This window comes from Coregonus clupeaformis, chromosome 3, assembly GCF_020615455.1.
Source record: "Coregonus clupeaformis isolate EN_2021a chromosome 3, ASM2061545v1, whole genome shotgun sequence".
Taxonomy (NCBI): domain Eukaryota; kingdom Metazoa; phylum Chordata; class Actinopteri; order Salmoniformes; family Salmonidae; genus Coregonus; species Coregonus clupeaformis.
In genome coordinates this window covers 33,226,901-33,246,486 of record NC_059194.1, presented here as the reverse complement: position 1 = coordinate 33,246,486, position 19,586 = coordinate 33,226,901, and the positions used below count along the sequence as shown (strand labels likewise).

Below are 19,586 nucleotides of genomic sequence, written 5' to 3'. Positions count from 1 at the left end.
TTCCCCATACAACCACCAGTTAGTGCCACAATACCGCTCATTTGGGGAAGAAATGTAATGATGTGTTGCCTGAGTGTTGTGCGTTGTCAAAGTCTGCCTAAGTTACCGCCTAGATCCCCCAGCCTGGACAACCGGATGACGGGTCCGGAACGACGATCCACAACCAGGTCATCCCCTGGCCATTCTTGTGGTGGTCTGCAGCTTGCAGAAATCCTACCAGGTTAAACCACCAGAGGGGGACTGCTACGATGATCCACAAACCAGGACATCCCGTGGTCATTTTTTGTGGTGGGTTGCAACTTGCAGAATCCTTCCAAGGTTGAACCCACCAGAGGGGGACTGTCATGACTGTCCTGGGAGGATCCAAATGGGTCAGATCAGGTTTGCAGTGAGAGCTTCAACCAGACCCCCTCCCACCCGCAGGGGGGGAGGAGGGAACTGTGGGGTTTTGACACCTCACGCACTGTCGTAAATTAAAGAAGAAGACTCTCTCACCCACTCCAAATTTACAAAGGAATGTTCTTTGTCTCCACAGACTTTTCCCGCAGAAACTCTTAACATGTTCAAAAAGTGAATACTGGAACAATATTTCTAACGTAAGAACGTGGGGAATGGTCAGAGGAGGTCTATAGATAAACAGTTGCTGGTTATTTTGTGATGTCATTAAAAAAGGAAATACTGTAACTTGGAAAGTACAGTGCATTCGGAAAGTATTCAGACCCCTTCCCTTTTTCCACATTTTGTTACATTACAGCCTTATCCTAAAATGAATTAAATAAAAATATGTTCTCATCAATCTACACATAATACCCCATAATGACAAAGCGAAAACATATTTTTCAAAAATTTTGCTAATTTATTAAAATAAAAAACATAAATACCTTATTTACATAAGTATTCAGACCCTTTGCTATGAAACTCGAAATTAAGCTCAGGTGCATCCTGTTTCCATTGATAATGCTTGACATGTTTCTACAACTTGATTGGAGTCCACCTGTGGTAAATTCAATTGATTGGACATGATTTGGAAAGGCACACACCTGTCTATATAAGGTGCCACAGTTGACAGTGCATGTCAGAGCAAAAACCAAGCCATGAGGTCGAAGGAATTGTCCGTAGAGCTCAGAGACAGGATTGTGTTGAGGCACAGATTCCGGGGAAGGGCACTAAAAAATGTCTCCAGCATTGAATATCCCCAAGAACACAGTGGCCTCCATCATTCTTAAATGGAAGAAGTTTGGAACCACCAAGACTCTTCCTAGAGCTGGCCGCCCGGCCAAACTGAGCAATCAGGGGAGAAGGGCCTTGGTCAGGGAGGTGACCAAGAACCCGATGGTCATTCTGACAGAGCTCCAGAGTTCCTCTGTGGAGATGGGAGAACCTTCCAGAAGGACAACCATCTCTGCAGCACTCCACCAATCAGGCCTTTATGGTAGAGTAGCCAGACGGAAGCCACTCCTCAGTAAAAGGCACATGACAGCCCGCTTGGAGTTTGCCAAAAGGCACCTAAAGGACTCTCAGTCCATGAGCAACAAGATGATTCTCTGGTCTGATGAAACCAAGATTGAACTCTTTGGCCTGAATGACAAGCGTCACGTCTGGAGGAAACCTGGCACCATCCCTACGGTGAAGCATGGTGGTGGCAGCATCATGCTGTGGGGATGTTTTTCAGCGGCAGGGACTGGGAGACTAGTCAGGATCAAGGGAAAGATGTACGGAGCAAAGTACAGAGAGATCCTTGATGAAAACCTGCTCCAGAGGCTCAGGACCTCAGACTGGGGCGAAGGTTCACCTTTCAACAGGACAACAACCGTAAGCACACAGCCAAGATAACGCAAGAGTGGCTTTGGAACAAGTCTCTGAATGTCATTGAGTGGCCCAGCCAGAGAGTGGACTTGAACCCGATCGAACATCTCTGGAGAGACCTGAAAATAGCTGTGCAGTGACACTCCCCATCCAACCTGACAGAGCTTGAGAGGATCTGCAGAGAAGAATGGGAGAAACAAATACAGGTGTGCCAAGCTTGAAGCGTCATACCAAAGAAGACTCAAGGCTGTAATCGATGCCAAAGGGGCTTCAACAAAGTACTGAGTAAAGGGTCTGAATACTTATGTAAATGTGATATTTCAGTTATTATTCTTTCTATACATTTGCAAACATTTCAACAAAACTGTTTTTGTCATTATGGGGTATTGTGTGTAGATTAATGAGGGGGAAAAAAACAATTTTATAAATTTTATAATAAGGCTGTAACGTAACAAAATGTGGAAAAAGTCAACAGGTCTGAAAACTTTCAGAATGCAGGGAAGAAAGTATTTGATCCCCTGCTGATTTTGTACGTTTGACCACTGACAAAGAAATGATCAGTCTATAATTTTAATGGTAGGTTTATTTGAACAGTGAGAGACAGAATAACAACAAAAATATCCAGAAAAACGCATGTCAAAAATGTTATAAATTGATTTGCATTTTAATGAGGGAAATAAGTATTTGACCCCCTCTCAATCAGAAAGATTTCTGTCTCCCAGGTGTCTTTTATACAGGTAATGAGCTGAGATTAGGAGCACACTCTTAAAGGGAGTGCTCCTAATCTCAGCTTGTTACCTGTATAAAAGGCACCTGTCCACAGAAGCAATCAATCAATCAGATTCCAAACTCTCCACCATGGCCAAGACCAAAGAGCTCTCCAAGGATGTCAGGGACAAGATTGTAGCCCTACACAAGGCTGGAATGGGCTACAAGACCATCGCCATGCAGCTTGGTGAGAAGGTGACAACAGTTGGTGCGATTATTCGCAAATGGAAGAAACACAAAATAACTGTCAATCTCCCTCGGCCTGGGGCTCCATGCAAGATCTCACCTCGTGGAGTTGCAATGATCATGAGAATGGTGAGGAATCAGCCCAGAACTACACGGGAGGATCTTGTCAATGATCTCAAGGCAGCTGGGACCATAGTCACCAAGAAAACAATTGGTAACACACTACGCCGTGAAGGACTGAAATCCTGCAGCGCCCGCAAGGTCCCCCTGCTGAAGAAAGCACATATACATGCCCGTCTGAAGTTTGCCAATGAACATCTGAATGATTCAGAGGAGAACTGGGTGAAAGTGTTGTGGTCAGATGAGACCAAAATCGAGCTCTTTGGCATCAACTCAACTTGCCGTGTTTGGAGGAGGAGGAATGCTGCCTATGACCCCAAGAACACCATCCCCACCGTCAAACATGGAGGTGGAAACATTATGCTTTGGGGGTGTTTTTCTGCTAAGGGGACAGGACAACTTCACCGCATCAAAGGGACGATGGACGGGGCCATGTACCGTCAAATCTTGGGTGAGAACCTCCTTCCCTCAGCCAGGGCATTGAAAATGGGTCGTGGATGGGTATTCCAGCATGACAATGACCCAAAACACACGGCCAAGGCAACAAAGGAGTGGCTCAAGAAGAAGCACATTAAGGTCCTGGAGTGGCCTAGCCAGTCTCCAGACCTTAATCCCATAGAAAATCTGTGGAGGGAGCTGAAGGTTGAGTTGCCAAACGTCAGCCTCGAAACCTTAATGACTTGGAGAAGATCTGCAAAGAGGAGTGGGACAAAATCCCTCCTGAGATGTGTGCAAACCTGGTGGCCAACTACAAGAAACGTCTGAGCTCTGTGATTGCCAACAAGGGTTTTGCCACCAAGTACTAAGTCATGTTTTGCAGAGGGTTCAAATACTTATGTCACAGTTCCCTCAGCCAGAACCCAAAAGCAGACCAGGACAAGGAGAGTTGAACGAAGGTGAGGGTTTATTAGATACGACAAAAGGTGCAGAATAATCCAGGGACAGAGCGGGCGGCGTGGTTGAGTAGTTGGGGGTGCAGTACTGGGTCCAGTGATGGCTCGGCAGCCGCCGACCATCAGGCAGAGGTGGGGTGAAGGTTCCGGACGTGTGACTGCAGGTGGAACAAAAACGGAGGTAAGAACACAAAAACTCAACAAAGTACAAAATAACAAAACTCACGCTAGAACACTCTAAACTGATACACAGAACACCTACTGTTCATGGCTAACGATCCGGCAGGAACTGGATGTTTGGCCAGAACCTAAAAAGGGTGATGATGAGGGCCAGGTGTGCAGATTGCTGACGGGATGCAGGTGCGGAAAACAAGAGAGCTCCCCGGAGCGTTCCCGAACCCTCGGGAAACTGGAGACTACGAACAGGAAAACTAGTCACCAGACAGGACCCGACTCAGACTGCCGGGATCGTTACAACTTATTTCCTTCATTAAAACGCAAATCAATTTATACAATTTTTGACATGCGTTTTTCTGGATTTTTTTTTTGTTATTCTGTCTCTCACTGTTCAAATAAACCTACCATTAAAATTATAGACTGATCATGTCTTTGTCAGTGGGCAAACGTACAAAATCAGCAGGGGATCAAATACTTTTTTCCCTCACTGTATATCCACTACGTGTACAAAGTTTTCATCCGATGCGTTGTGCATTAAATATGAAAAATGATTAAAGTATTTTTGTTAAGATAGGAATGTGATTTTAGGAGCCAAAAGAGATAACGGCCCGAGTGAGGTCAGATAGTGTGTCAGCCTGATGGAACCGTCCCTTTCGACCAGAGTGTATAAAAGGCTTGGTAAAGAAATTAACCTTTAGACCAGAAAACGTGAAAGCGGGAGTTACACATTTAATATGGTTGGAACTTTGAATCTCAACACGAGGTGGAGAGAATAAACTCACTTCCCCGGACAATCACTGGCACGGCTGATTAGCTGTCCTAAATAAGGTATCTTCGAAAGTGAATTTAAGTACGCCCATCCTATTACTCTGCTCAAACCATCGTATCACGCTACTCTCATCACCCCACTGGGGAACCATCAATATGGCTGGCTAGCCTATCTTCCAAGAAGCAACTTCCAGAGCGACAGGAAAGAAAATTAATTCTGTAGTTCTGTTCAGGACTATCTGACAAGTCATTGGAGACCAGACAACTACGAAGAAGGACATTGTGAACCATTTTGGACAAGAAGAGCCTTACAAGCATGCCGTGAAAAGGCCCAACCCCTTTCCAAGGCTGCATTTCATGTAAATACATTCATGATTTCTTACTCAAAGCAGGCGTTGGTTCGTGTGCCAAGTATATGGGTATTGTAGGTGAGAGTAGTTTCTAAATGTTTTCAACGTATTAAGTGTCTCTGTCCCATTCGCTCTCCCTCTCCCTCTCTTCTTTAACAAGCCACCATGTTGCTGTCAGTCCGCTAGGGACCTGTTTTCTCCAGTCAATAACCGGTGCAGAGTGTGTATGTTATCCTGTGTTCCTTTTAATTAGCTAGTAAATAAATAATTAAACCAATTTGTGTAGTACTGTAAGGCTCGGGTTTTTGCAGATTACTGTTCAGAATGATGATATGATATGAGGTTATGATTAATAAGTTGACTGTTTATAGATGTGATAGGTATAGACCTTCTAGAGTTTAATTCGGGAGTTTGGTAACTCTTTAAACAACTGCTCTCGTGGTGCCCCAAATCCTAATGAGTTAATTGTTGCATGATTAATTTAATCGGGTAACAATTAAACATAGTTAGTTAATTAGAGAAATAACAGTCTTCTGATTAATGTTAACAGTCAAGTCACGACATTACATTGGTAAGCAGTTTATAATAGCAATAAGGTACCGGGGGTTTGTAGTATATGGCCAATATACCACGGCTAATGGTTGTATCCAGGCACTCCGCGTTGCGTCATGCTTAAGGACAGCCCTTAGCAGTGGTATACTGGCCAAATACCATACCCCCTTGTGCCTTATTGCTTAATCATAGCAGTCAAACGAGTTAAATCGACATCCATTAGAAAATGATCTGGCGAGTTTAATCAGGGTGAATGATCTTTTCTCTTGCCACATATTCAAATTCCTTTATTACGTCATGTCATAGCTTGCAATAATTCTTATTTTGAGGAAACCCACATTTTGCTTCAAACGTCATTACAAGTTATTATGCTATTCCTTCTTAATTGGCTTGATAACGTTATGGAAAAAGGGTTTATTGTATAAATATGCTAACTCCTTTCTTACTGTGGAAAATAAAATTGGGCTAGTTTTCAGGCCTTTTGGGCAGGTTTTGAGTGGTCATTGGGCTAGAAATGTTTGCTTGACCTGGCAACCCTGCCTCTAAACTAAGCTCAAGCAGGCACACTCAGTAGCCCAGTGACTTCTGAAGGTAATTGGTTGCACCAGATCTTATTTAGGGGCTTCATAGCAAAGGGGGTGAAAACATATGCACGCACCACTTTTCCGTTATTTATTTTTTAGAAGTTCTTTTTTTCCTTTCACTTCACCAATTTGGACTATTTTGTTGTATGTCCAGTACATGAAATCCAAATAAAAATCAATTTAAATTACAGGTTGTAATGCAACAAAATAGGAAAAATGCCAAGGGGGATGAATACTTTTGCAAGGCACTGTATAGGTGTAAGCACTAGTACTTTCCATTTGCCCAGGCTAGTCTATTGTTCAGTCCACGTGAGCCTGGTGCTGTAGTTGTGTAAAGTCCTTTGCATTGCCCAAGCTAGTTTATTGTTTAGTCCATGTGAGCCTGGTGCTGTAGTTAAAGTGTAAAGCATTTTGACTAAGTTTTATTTTCTTATTCCTGTAAGAGATTAAAGCTAAGAGCTATATTAATGTTTATATGAAAGGTACTCATAGTATATATATTGTGTGATCCTGTTTGTAAAACAGGTCAGGTTTTTTGAATATGGATTCAGTTCCACCAAGGATGGCGAGCCGCCCGAACCCAGGACATCCGTAAGAAGATTTGCATGCAAAGATGTATTTTTCCATACCACAGTGTGGTAGGAGTCTTTGTTGCAAGACATCATAGCACCATACATTGCAGTGGAACTGTCATAAGCACATACCACATTTAAACATCTTACAGTGTTTATTGATATGCACGGTCACTCACATTTGATTCCATCTCATAGTGGTTTATAGGTCAGTATTTGTGAATTGGGTTGTGTTTTTCTGTGGATTCATGTTTATTGTATTTGTATTGAACTTTGAACATTGAAAGCTGAGATACCCTCAGATTAAAATAGAGTTGGGTGCACCCTAGTAAACTATATATATGGCTGATATCTAAGTCTATTATACTGTTGAGGTATTGAATTCATATTGAGCTCATTGTACACATATCAATATTTACTCAAGGTGATTCTTTTTTGTAATAATTTTTATTTACAAAATATAAACCGGCATTCTTTTCCTAAATTATTCAGTTGTGCGGTTTTCATTTCTCCCTACTGCTCCAGTAGCGAACCTAACTGGTTCAATAGATTTGAAGCTTAAACATACAGTAGCCCATAGTGTTAAGCAATTGTTACACAAGGCACCTATTAAGGGTGTTATCTCTGGGGTGGCGCTAGAAGTAAATGCAAAGGATATACGTGAAGAATTGGATCAAGTGGTTGGTGCACAACGACTGACCCGCATGGTAGATGGTGTGGGGAAGCCCACTCCATCTATTATATTGTTTTTTGATGAAGAGTCTCTCCCTTCTCATGTGTATTTGGGTTATTTGACATTCCCTGTGAGAGATTTCGTGCCCAAACCCATGCACTGTGATACATGTAAATTATTTGGTCATGTGTCAAGTGTATGTAGATGGGAGGAGTACTACATGCCAGCTGAGCCTAAATGCTGCAATTGTGGTGGTGAACATGTACCAGAATTTCTGAAGTGTGTCTTGTTTGGGTGAAGGAGATGGAGGTGGCAAGAATAAGGGCTGTCCAGAATGTCTCCTATCCGGAGGCACTGAGAAGAGTGGAAAAAAGGAGTGAAGTTGAAGAAGTAATGGTAGTAGGAGTAGAGATACAATATGATGTTCCTTGTCAGCAGAGGGATCCTGACATGTTGCATGTTAAGAAGGTGGACATTGTAGCGTTTATTACTTTGGTTATCAACTGCACAGCGCAAACAGAGAGGAAATCTGAGAAAATAGGCATCACTGTGAGTGCGGCTGAGCATTTTTTGGGACTCAGGAACTTTTCTGCAGAAGCATTACAAGGAATCATGTCGATGAATGCTCTGTCCTCATAGGCACCTGAGCCTGTGTAGGGATGTGAAATGAATGTGACTGAAGGAGTGGGATGGTTTTTTGATTTATTTTTGTATTTGGTATTATCCCCCTTCCCGCAATGGAATATATTATTTTTGTTTTGTTTCAATACCCTGTACAATAGGTGGCAGCAATACACCAATAGGTGTAGTCTGCCATAAAACTTTAAAGAAAAAGCAAGAGTGTCACGTTCGTTCATAGACGGGTCAGACCAAGGCGCAGCGTGATATGCATCCATGTTTATTTAAACTTAATAAACAATGACAAAACAATAAACCAACGAAACGTGACGTCCAAAGGCAACACACAACAAACCTCACACGGAACAAGATCCCACAACCCACTAGTGCCAATAGGCTGCCTAAGTATGGTCCCCAATCAGAGACAACGAGCGACAGCTGCCTCTGATTGGGAACCACACCGGCCAACATAGATCTAGAATACTAGATCCTACAACATAAACCAAACACAACAAGGAATATACACACCCTGACTCAACATATAAGCGTCCCCTGAGTCAGGGCGTGACAGTACCCCCCCCCCCCAAAGGTGCGGACTCCGACCGCACAACATAAACATAACAGGGTAGGGGCCGGGTGGGCATTCCGCCTCGGAGGTGGATCCGGCTCAGGGCGTGACGACCTCTCACTCTTCGCCTCCCTGTTGCGCCCCTGGTCTGGCCTAGACCTCGGCGCGTTGCTTCCCCTCTCCTTCCCCTTAACTTTTTCCACATTTTGTTACGTTAAAGCCTTATTCTAAAATGAATTAAATTGTCTGTCCCCCCCCCTCATCAATCTACACCCAATACCCCATAATGACAAAGCAAAAACTGTTTTGATTGGAAAGGCACACACCTTTCTATATAAGGTCCCACAGTTGACAGTGCATGTCTGTAAACAATTGTTGGAAAAATTACTTGTGTCATGCACAAAGTAGATGTCCTAACCGACTTTCCAAAACTATAGTTTGTTAACAAGAAATTTGTGGAGGGGTTGGAAAATGAGTTTTAAAGACTCCATCCTAAGTATATGTAAACCTCCGACTTCAACTGTATCAGCCAAGTGGTCTGTAATGCGTTCGATCCAGTTCGATCTGTCTATAGGTCTTTTGATACATCTGTACAGTGCCTTCGGAAAGTAGTGCATTCGGAAAGTATTCAGACCCCTTGACTTTTTCTACATTTTGTTTGGTTACAGCCTTATTCTAAAATTGATTAAATAGTTTTTTCCCTCATCAATCTAAACACAATACCACATAATCACGAAGCAAAAACAGTTTTGTAGAAATGTTTGCTAATTTATCCCAAAAAAACAGAACTATCACATTTACATAAGTATTCAGACCCTTTACTCAGTACTTTGTTGAAGCACCTTTGGCAGCGATTACTGCCTCAAGTCTTCTTGGGTATGATGCTACAAGCTTGGCACACCTGTATTTGGGGAGTTTCACACATTCTTCTCTGCAGATCCTCTCAAGCTCTGTCAGGTTGGATGGGGACTGTTGCTACACAGCTATTTTCAGGTCTCTCCAGAGATGTTCGATCAGGTTCAAGTCTGGGCTCTGGCTGGGCCACTCAAGGGTCGTTGTCCTGTTGGAAGGTGAACCTCTGCCCCAGTCTGAGGTCCTGAGCGCTCTGGAGCAGGTTTTCATCAAGGATCTCTCTGTACTTTGCTCCGTTCATCTTTGCCTTGATCCTAACTAGTCTCCCAGTCCCTGCCGCTGAAAAACACCCCCACAGCATGATGCTGCCACCATTATGCTTCACCGTAGGGATGGTGCCAGGTTTCCTCCAGACGTGACACTTGGCATTTAGGCCAAAGTATTGAATCTTGGTTTCATCAGACCAGAGAATCTTGTTTCTCATGGTCTGAGAGTCTTTAGGTGCCTTTTGGCAAACTCCAAGCGGGCTGTCATGTGCCTTTCCAAGTGGGCTGTCATGTGCCTTTTACTGAGGAGTGGCCTCCGTCTGCCACTCTACCATAAAGGCCTGATTGGTGGAGTGCTGCAGAGATGGTTGTCCTTCTGGAAGGTTCTCCCATCTCCACAGAGCAACTCTAGAGCTCTGTCAGAGTGACCATCGGGTTCTTGGTCACCTCCCTGACCAAGGCCTTTTTCCCCCGATTGCTCAGTTTGGCCGGGAGGCCAGCTCTAGGAAGAGTCTTGGTGGTTCCAAACCACTGTGTTCTTGGGGACCTTCAATGCTGCATAAATGTGTTGGTACCCTTCCCCAAATATGTGCCTCGACACAATCCTGTCTCGGCGCTCTACGGACAATACCTTCGACCTCATGGCTTTGTTCTGACATGCACTGTCAACTGTTGGACCTTATATAGACAGGTGTGTGCCTTTCCAAATTATGTCCATTCAATTGAATTTACCAAAGGTGAACTCCAATCAAGTTGTAGAAACATCTCAAGGATGATCAATGGAAACAGGATGCACCTGAGCTCAATTTCGAGTCTCATAGCAAAGGGTCATAGCAAAGGGTCTGAATACTTATATAAATAAGATATTTCTGTTTTTTATTTGTAATAAATTTGCAAAAATGTATTAAAACCTATTTTCGCTTTGTCATTATGGGGTATTGTGTGTAGATTGCTGAGGATTTAAAATAAATACAAGGTGTCGAAAGTGTTCCACAGGGATGCTGGCCCATGGTGACTCCAATGCTTCCCACAGTTGTGTCAAGTAGTCTGGATGTCCTTTGGGTGGTGGACCATTCTTGATAGAATAAGGCTGTAACGTACCAAAATGTCGAAAAAGTAAAGGGCTCTGAATACTTTCCGAATGCACTGTATACATGTATATGGGCATAAAATCATGATATACAGTATCCAGTCGTCTTTTAAATAACTTTGTTGGATCAACCTCCACCCTGTCTTTCCGTAATCTCTCCAACACTTGTAGATCAACTACTGGAGGTGGGAGTAGCCATGGTGGCCTCACAGGGATATGCCATGTCCCTGTAAGTTAACCCAACAGTTAATCGCCAGCTGTTGTCTTCCAATATGTAATGGCATCTCCTCCATCTCCACCTGTAGAGCTGACACTGGAGAGTTCCGAAAGGCCCCAATACATATTCGGAGTCCTTGCGTCTGTGTGACATCAAGCCTATCCAGTGATGTCCTAGCTGCCTAACCATACACTGTATTTCCATAGTCTATTAATACATATTCTGAGTCCTTGCGTCTGTGTGACATCAAGCCTATCCAGTGATGTCCTGGCTGCCTAACCATACACTGTATTTCCATAGTCTATTAATACATATTCGGAGTCCTTGCGTCTGTGTGACATCAAGCCTATCCAGTGATGTCCTGGCTGCCTAACCATACACTGTATTTCCATAGTCTATTAATACATATTCTGAGTCCTTGCGTCTGTGTGACATCAAGCCTATCCAGTGATGTCCTGGCTGCCTAACCATACACTATACTTCCATAGTCTATTAATACATATTTGGAGTCCTTGCGTCTGTGTGACATCAAGCCTATCCAGTGATGTCCTGGCTGCCTAACCATACACTATACTTCCATAGTCTATTACAGATCGGATCAAAGTAACATACATGGTCCTCCGTGAGGAATGCCAAGCTCCCTGTCAAACAGCACATCACATTTATAACTTTTTTTACATTTTCCCACCACTCTCTCAATGTGTTCTGCCCAGCTTAGTATCAAAGTACAACCCAAGGAACCTGAAGGACCACACCCTCTCCAAATGTATCCTATTCAACCTCAGGCGTATCTCACCTTCCACCTTGCTCCTGGTAAAGAACACTGTCTATGTTTTCTCTACAGAGAACTTGAATCCCCACTTTAATGACCTCCGCTCCACCTCATCAATTACTTCCTGTACCTTCCTGACTGTGTATGGTACATTTCTTCCCCTCTTCTATAAGGCCCCATCATCTGCAAATAAAGACCTCCCAATATCCAGCCATACCTGAGAGTACACATCATTGATCATTATTCAGAACAAAAGAGGACTAATCACGCTCCCCTGCAAAGTACCGTAATCCACCAAGTTGCTGCCTGATAGAGATTTCATTTTTGCGACTTACAGGAGCAATTAGGGTTAAGTGCCTTGCTCAAGGGCACACCGACAGATTTTTCACCTAGTCGGCTCAGGGATTAGAACCAGCGACCTTTCGGTAACTGGCACAACGCTCTTTACCACTAAGCTACCTGCCGCCCCCCCTCACCTGGATAGACCTTCCAAACAGGAATTCCTTTATTCAGTTGAACATTCTACCTCCTACCCCCAAAAGATCAAGCTTGATTAGCAACCCCTCCTTCCACATCATATCATACGCCTTCTCCACATCAAAAAAAGACAGCCACAACCGTCTCCTTGTTCACTTTGGCCTTCCTGACCTCTGCTTCTACACAGAGCACTGAGTCCATAGTTCCCCTCCCCTTCCTGAACCCACTCTGATGTGATGATACTAGCCCCAGGCTTTTGGCTGATAGGTTGTTGGCCTTGTTGGGTGAATCCCTGGCTTCCGGATTGGCACCACTATTGCCTCCTTCCAGCTGCCCGGTAGCTTCCCCTCCTCCCACACTCTGTTGTACAGGTCCAATACCTTATCCATTCTACAAGGATCAATAGATTCTGTTCTCCAAGGTGTGTCAATGTGTAATTTTCTTGACAACGCATTGCTGGCGAAATGGAATTGTTTGACTTGTTCAAATATGAATACTATTACAATACTTACATGGAACACTGTCTTTTTAAACATATTGTATTTTTATTCTAGGAGTTAGGATTGTTGTTGTAACCAACATACAGTCATTGAGACAACCAGACATGCTAAACAATGTATTGATTTGGTGCTAATGGTTTGATCACCAGACACTTTCACATGCATCTCTGGGTGTGACCTAACCTTTGTGAAACATGTCCAGTGATACATCCCCTGTTGTGGTGGAAATGTATCTGAATATTCAGTCTGTCACCTCAAACTGAAACCATGTCCAACCTTCCAAGTTCATGCAATCCACTAAAGCTCAGGCTGATGCAACAGATCAGAATGTTTAACTTAAAATGTTGATAAACTATTATTTATTCACATTATAAGCACAGCAATGCGCACACGGCAGTAGGGCAATACGCACAAATATTCCTAAATGCAATTAATGAGGAAAACACTGTTCTCAAAAGACCACCGCACATGCCAGGAGTTTCATGTGACAGAGATGAAAATATCTGTTAGACATTTAGAAAGATGGGAGGTCTAAAGATGCAACAACTAGCAACAATGGGTTGCTAATATGACTAGGATTGTGCCTTTGAAAGAAAGTTGATTTGAACAATAGAACATGATAAATGCTGGTTTCAATGGAAACATTTCTATGGTCGGATTTTGGATAGACTACTTTGAAAGTCTCATAAAATGACAAAACACCTCCAGGTTTTAAACAATGAAGTTTATGGTTAAATAGCTTCAAAATCCCTCCAGAGTGGCGCAGCGTTCTAAGGCACTGCATCGCAGTGCTTGAGGTGACACTACAGACCCGGGTTCGATCCCAGGCTGTGTCGCTGTCGGCCGCAACCGGGAGACCCATGAGGCGGTGCACAATTGTCCGGGTTAGGGGAGGGTTTGGCCGGCATGTCCTTGTCCCATCGTGCTCTAGCGACTCCTTGAGGTGGGCTGGGCGCATGAACGCTGACTTCCACTGCTCAACTGAGGGTGCTTACAGATAATTGTATGTGTGGGGTCCAGAGATAGTCATGCAAAAATCATGTTAAACACTATTATTGCACACAGAATGAGTCCATGAAACTTCCGCCTGGGCAATTATGTGTAAAACACATCTCACTGTCCTAGAAATGCCTCAGACATGATGAAAACAAACACTGTCAGGAAGGTACAGAAAATTCCCTTATAAGCAAATTTTTACTCCTGAACTTATTTAGGCTTGCCATAACAAAGGGGTTGAATACTTATTGACCCAAGACATTTCAGCTTTTTCTTTTTAATTAATTTGTAAAAATGTTTAGAAACATAATTCCTCTTTGATATTATGGGGTATTGTGTGTAGGCCAGTGACACAACAAAATGTGGAAAATGACAAGGGGTGTGAAGACTTTCTGAAGACACTGTAAATGTTGTAGCTACACTGAACTAAAACTCAACATACAACAATTTCAAAGATTTGACTGAGTTACAGTTCATAAAAGCAAAATAGGTCAATTCAAATAAATTAATTAGGCCCCAATCTATGGATTTCACATGACTGGAAATACAGATATGAATCTGTTGGTCACAGATACCTTTAAAAAAAGGTAGGCGCGTGTATCAGAAAACCAGTCAGTATCTGGTGTGACCACCATTTGCCTCATGCAGTGCGACACATCTCCTTCGCATAGAGTTGATCAGGCTGTTGATTGTGGCCTGTGGAATGTTGTCCCACTCCTCTTCAATGGCTGTGCGAAGTTGCTGGATATTTGCGGGAACTGAAACACGCTGTCGTACATGTCGACCCAGAGCATCCCAAACATGCTCAATGGGTGACAGGTCTGGTGAGTATGCATGCCATGTAAGAACTGGGACATTTTCAGCTTCCAGGAATTGTGTACAGATCCTTGCAACATGGGGCTGTGCATTATCATGCTGAAACATGAGGTGATGGTGGCGGATGAATGGCACAACAATGGGCCTCAGGATCTCATTACGGTATCTCTGTGCATTCAAATGTTCATTGTCCGTAGCTTATGCCTGCCCATACCATAACCCCACCACCACCATGGGGCACTCTGTTCACAATGTTGACATCAGCAATCCGCTTGCCCACGAGACGCCATACACATGGTCTGCGGTTGTGAGGCCGGTTGGACGTACTGCCAAATTCTCTGAAACGACATTGGAGGCGGCTTATGGTAGAGAAATTAACATTAAATTATCTGGCAGCAGCTCTGGTGGACATTCCTGCAGTCAGCATGCCAATTGCACGCTCCCTCAAAACTTGAGACATCTGTAGCATTGTGTTGTGTGTCAAAACTGCACATTTTAGAGTGGCCTTTTATTGTCCCCAGCACAAGGTGCACCTGTGTAATGAACATGCTATTTAATCAGCTTCTTGATATTCCACACCTGTCAGGTGGATGGATTATCTTGGCAAAGGAGAAATGCTCACTAACAGGGATGTAAACACATTTGTTCACAACATTTGAGAGAAATATCTGGGATCTTTTATTTCAGCTCATGAAACATAGGACCAACACTTTATATGTTGTGTTTATATTTTTGTTCAGTTTAAAAATATGAAATAAAAAATGTAGCTGGGAATTATTCAGTCTTTGCTCTTTTCAATTTCAAATTGTATTGGATTTATTTTTATCTGTTAATAGATTGAATAAATGTTGTTTAGTTTACTTAGTACATTTAGTTTAGTTTTCTTTGTGAGAAGCAAGTTAATACACAAAGTTAACAAAAACCTGTCTGCAGGAAATGAGTCTGCAGGAAATTTGCAGCAAACAGTAAAATGTTTGCCACAAGTTTCGCAGAATTGTTTGCCAGAAGTTCACAAGTTGCTGCAAATATTATGCCACAAAACTAATTTGTACATGAATTGGACAAATCGGCCAGACTTGCCACAACTGTTTGCCAGAAGCCTGTTTTTTCGGTGAGGGACCAGCAGGGACATTCAGAGAGATACACATTCTAGCCAATAAACCTGAAGACGACAATGCACATGATGAAGGCTGCTTACATGTGATCAGTGAAAATAATAGTTTGAACACTGGTGGCACCACAAGTCTCGATACCAGGGCAATTACATTTTCACATCTCCAGAGAGTGGGGTCCTCCCCCATTCAAACACAAATGAGCAGCAGCATAGGGTGCCATTGTCTGAGGCGCTGACCTGATACCTCTGTTGTTGTGCAAATACATCCAATCAGTCTTAACAATTTACATCAGGAACAGCATCGTTGCAGTTTTAGATTATTTAAATGATATAAGTTATTTAATTATATTACTTTTGTTTTATGAACTAGCTCCATAGTGCACCAGGAAAATAAAACAGTTTGTAGCCTTTGCCTGTTATTATTATTTATCCCAATTGCAGTTTAGATTATGTAAAGGTTAAAATGGCAATCTGTAGTTGAAACAATCACAAATCGTTTTCCATGCTTTGAGGCTATACAGTGTTTGTAGACATTTACTTTGTTTACAAACATGGGAGTAAAACAAGCTTATATTTTGGGTTCTGATGGGGCTGCGACAGTTGAACTAAGCTTATGAGGCATTTATAAGTTATATTCTAAAATAATCAATGGTACCTATCATTAATTTATAAGTCCAAAAATGGATGTAGCAATTGTAGATTGGGCCTTTAAAGGCTATTGTTTTTCACTAACTTCAGAAAAAAGCAGAGGCCTAAATGTCTGTTATACTTTTTATTTATCTAAATGTTCAAGTCTTTAAGTGGAAATGAAGGCACTCAATAGTTTTGCTTTCACCATAGGTGGGTTGGTTGTTTAGCAACAAAACCGACACGTGCGCAACTATGGGGCAAAACAGATGGGCTTGGCTTAGGTTGTTGAAAACATGTAAGCTATATTTAGTCTACCAATGTTTATTGAAAACAAAAATACATTTGCACAATGAGCACTTCCTGACTTTGAAATACATAATTACAGTTGTTGTTAGCTAGCTAGCGATTTTTTTTTGCCATATTAGCATTGACATGACATCAGTCAAAACACCTCAAAACAAGAAATGGTAAGAACAAGATAAAACAAGGCGCATCATTTTGCGTTGTCAGTCAACCCTTCTACTGACAACTTCACTAATCGTAGGTGTCTCGTTTCAGCTAGTTTTATCTTGTTGTTGATACCATGATATGCTAATATGGCAAAAACCACTAGCTAGCTAACCAACAACATTATTGATGTATTTGAGAGACAACAAGTGCTCATTATTTAACATTGGAGACAAAATATAGTTCACAATGTCAACAATGTAAGCCAACCCTGTCTGTTTTGCCCCATAGTTGCGCACGCATTAGTTTTGTTGCTAAACAACCAACACCTCTATACAGCTTGTTGGAAGCTGGCTTGGGGTGTCATTTTATGATGCAATTAATACAGGCAATTTGAAGGGATAGAAACATGGAGGGGAATGGCCTATTTGAAGTGAATGGGGTGTAGAAATTCGCAAAATCACAATAAAGTGAAGTTCGTCACACATTTTTTAAAAAAGGTACTAACCACAACATAAAAATACACTCTATTTTCAAAATTACTTTCCAACCCACACAAGAACAAAAGATCATCCGTTTATTCACGAGGGTCAACTGGGTACTAGGGGCTGCTCAAATTCGCTAATCTGTCATGCATATGAATTACTTTGGAACGAGTACTTTGGAGGTTGAGGTGATCTATAAATCACACACCTCTGCGCAGCGTTTTGCTACATACTGACCCTCCTGAACAAACCAATGCAAGGGGGCGTAACGGTGTTGCTGTAGTCTGACGTCACTATAACTTAGGTATAAATACGGCCTGGATGCCATTTCTCGACTCCACCTCTAAGCATTGCTTATTTTTTACCCAAAGTTTCGTTGAACAACGCGGTCGTTCCTGTCGAAAAATGGACAACTCCTCTCAACTTTGCAAACTTTTTGTCGGTGGATTGAACGTAGATACCGACGATGATGGACTCCGCAAGCATTTTGAGCAGTACGGTCAACTGACTGACTGCGTTGTGGTTGTGAATAAGCAACTACAGAGGTCCCGCTGTTTCGGCTTTGTAACCTACTCGAACGCTGAGGAGGCAGATGCAGCAATGGCGGCAAGGCCACATGTCGTTGATGGCACCAACGTGGAGTTGAAGAGAGCGGTCGCTCGTGAAGATGCCGGTAAACCCGAGGCACTTGCCAAGGTTAAGAAAATATTCATCGGGGGACTGAAAGACGACATCGAAGATGAACATCTGAATGAGTATTTTTCCCAGTTCGGCGAGATCGAGAAGGCCGAAGTTATCGCAGAGAAGGAAACCGGAAAGAAAAGAGGATTCGGCTTTGTTCACTTCACAGATAACGATTCGGCTGATAAGGCAGTGGTACTAAAGTTCCACAACATCAATGGGCACAAGGTGGAGGTGAAGAAAGCCCTCACCAAGCAGGAGATGCAAGCTACAGGCCGTGGTGGTGGTAGGGGCGGAAGAGGCATGAGAGGAGGACAAAATGGCTTCGGAGGCGGGAGAGGTGGTTACGACAGCTACGGGGGTGGTTTCGGTGGGGGCTATGGTGCCAGTGCTGGTGGCTATGGCGGTAGCTACGGAAGTGGAGGCTATGGCGGGGGTTATGGGGGAGGCGCAAGCTACGGAGGTGGCTACGGCGACCAGATGGGAGGTTATGGTGGCGGCAATGGCTACAGTGACTTTGGCAGTGGGTACAGCCAGCAGTCCTCCGGTTATGGTCCCATGAAAGGCGGCACCAACTACGCCGGTAGGAGCCCTGCTCCATACGCCCCCCGAGGCGGTGCGGGTGGCTACAATAGAGGGGCGTATGGCGGCTACTAAACCAGTTGTTACGATAGACTATTTGAAAATTAATCTCCTCTTCAACACCATCAAACCCGTCTGATCTTCAAACCGAACTCAAATTCAGTCATCGGGCATCTGGCAAAATGCGGACACTGTGAAACCTAATCATTTAAGAAGACCTCAAAACCAAACAGGTAGGAAGATCACTTCCCAGAACCTGATTTGCACGACCAGCTCTTGCTATAGGACACGTTCGAATGCAAAATTTACATTTATCATTTATGTTCCAAGATGAGGGCGTGTAGCTGGCTGTCGTTAGTTGGCCTGAGTTTTATTTTACTTATGCGTACTTTCGTTTTGAGTTTAGTCTTGTTTTGTTTGATATACTATACGTTCTCTTATCTACACTTTAGCAAGTAATAAGGAATTCCCCTTGGATCTAGTCTACAGGGGATAGGACGCATGTGCTATAGAATTTGATTTATTAGCTATGACTATGTAAATGTATAATTTGTCCACTAGCCTATAGGTTGTAGGTTACGCGTATTTGGTGGGCCGGATCCAGTTTAAACGTTTCATTTTTCTTGCCAAAATGTTTTGTAAATCAACGAAGTACGTCACAGTAATTTCCCTACACACATAGCGTCCAGCTATGAGCTTAATGTTCATTCATTTACTACCATCAATATCTCATGTATATTGTATAATCTGTCTGAAGATCAAACTACAATTGTTAAGCATTGGTATGCATATGTATGTTCATTTTAAATAAAAAGTTAAACAAACTTAGCTAGTTATTTTACTCATTTTACCAGGATGCATTAAGTCCACTTCTGATATTGGTTATATTATGTGACTTATTTGACTCTTAATATTAGCTTCATGGTATTTCTTCCATTACACTGCCTAACTAAGGTGGGTGAAGAAGGGATTGCAGTTTGCCCATGGCCAATGCATGGGGGCATTGTTGGTTGGCAATAACAAATT

At 42.8% G+C, this 19,586-nt stretch overlaps 2 protein-coding genes across 2 annotated transcripts in view; one reads left to right on the top strand and one right to left on the bottom strand.

Annotated features, from left to right (window-relative positions):
• Nucleotides 1-19,586, bottom strand: part of LOC121545427 (protein Spindly) — a 45,161-nt gene that overhangs the window by 17,190 nt on the left and 8,385 nt on the right. The window lies entirely within an intron of this gene.
• On the top strand, nt 17,622-19,384 carry LOC121544844 (heterogeneous nuclear ribonucleoprotein A0-like). The gene has a single exon (XM_045208294.1). It carries the CDS (start codon nt 17,703-17,705, stop codon nt 18,633-18,635), a length of 933 nt encoding a protein of 310 aa, XP_045064229.1. The 5' UTR covers nt 17,622-17,702; the 3' UTR covers nt 18,636-19,384.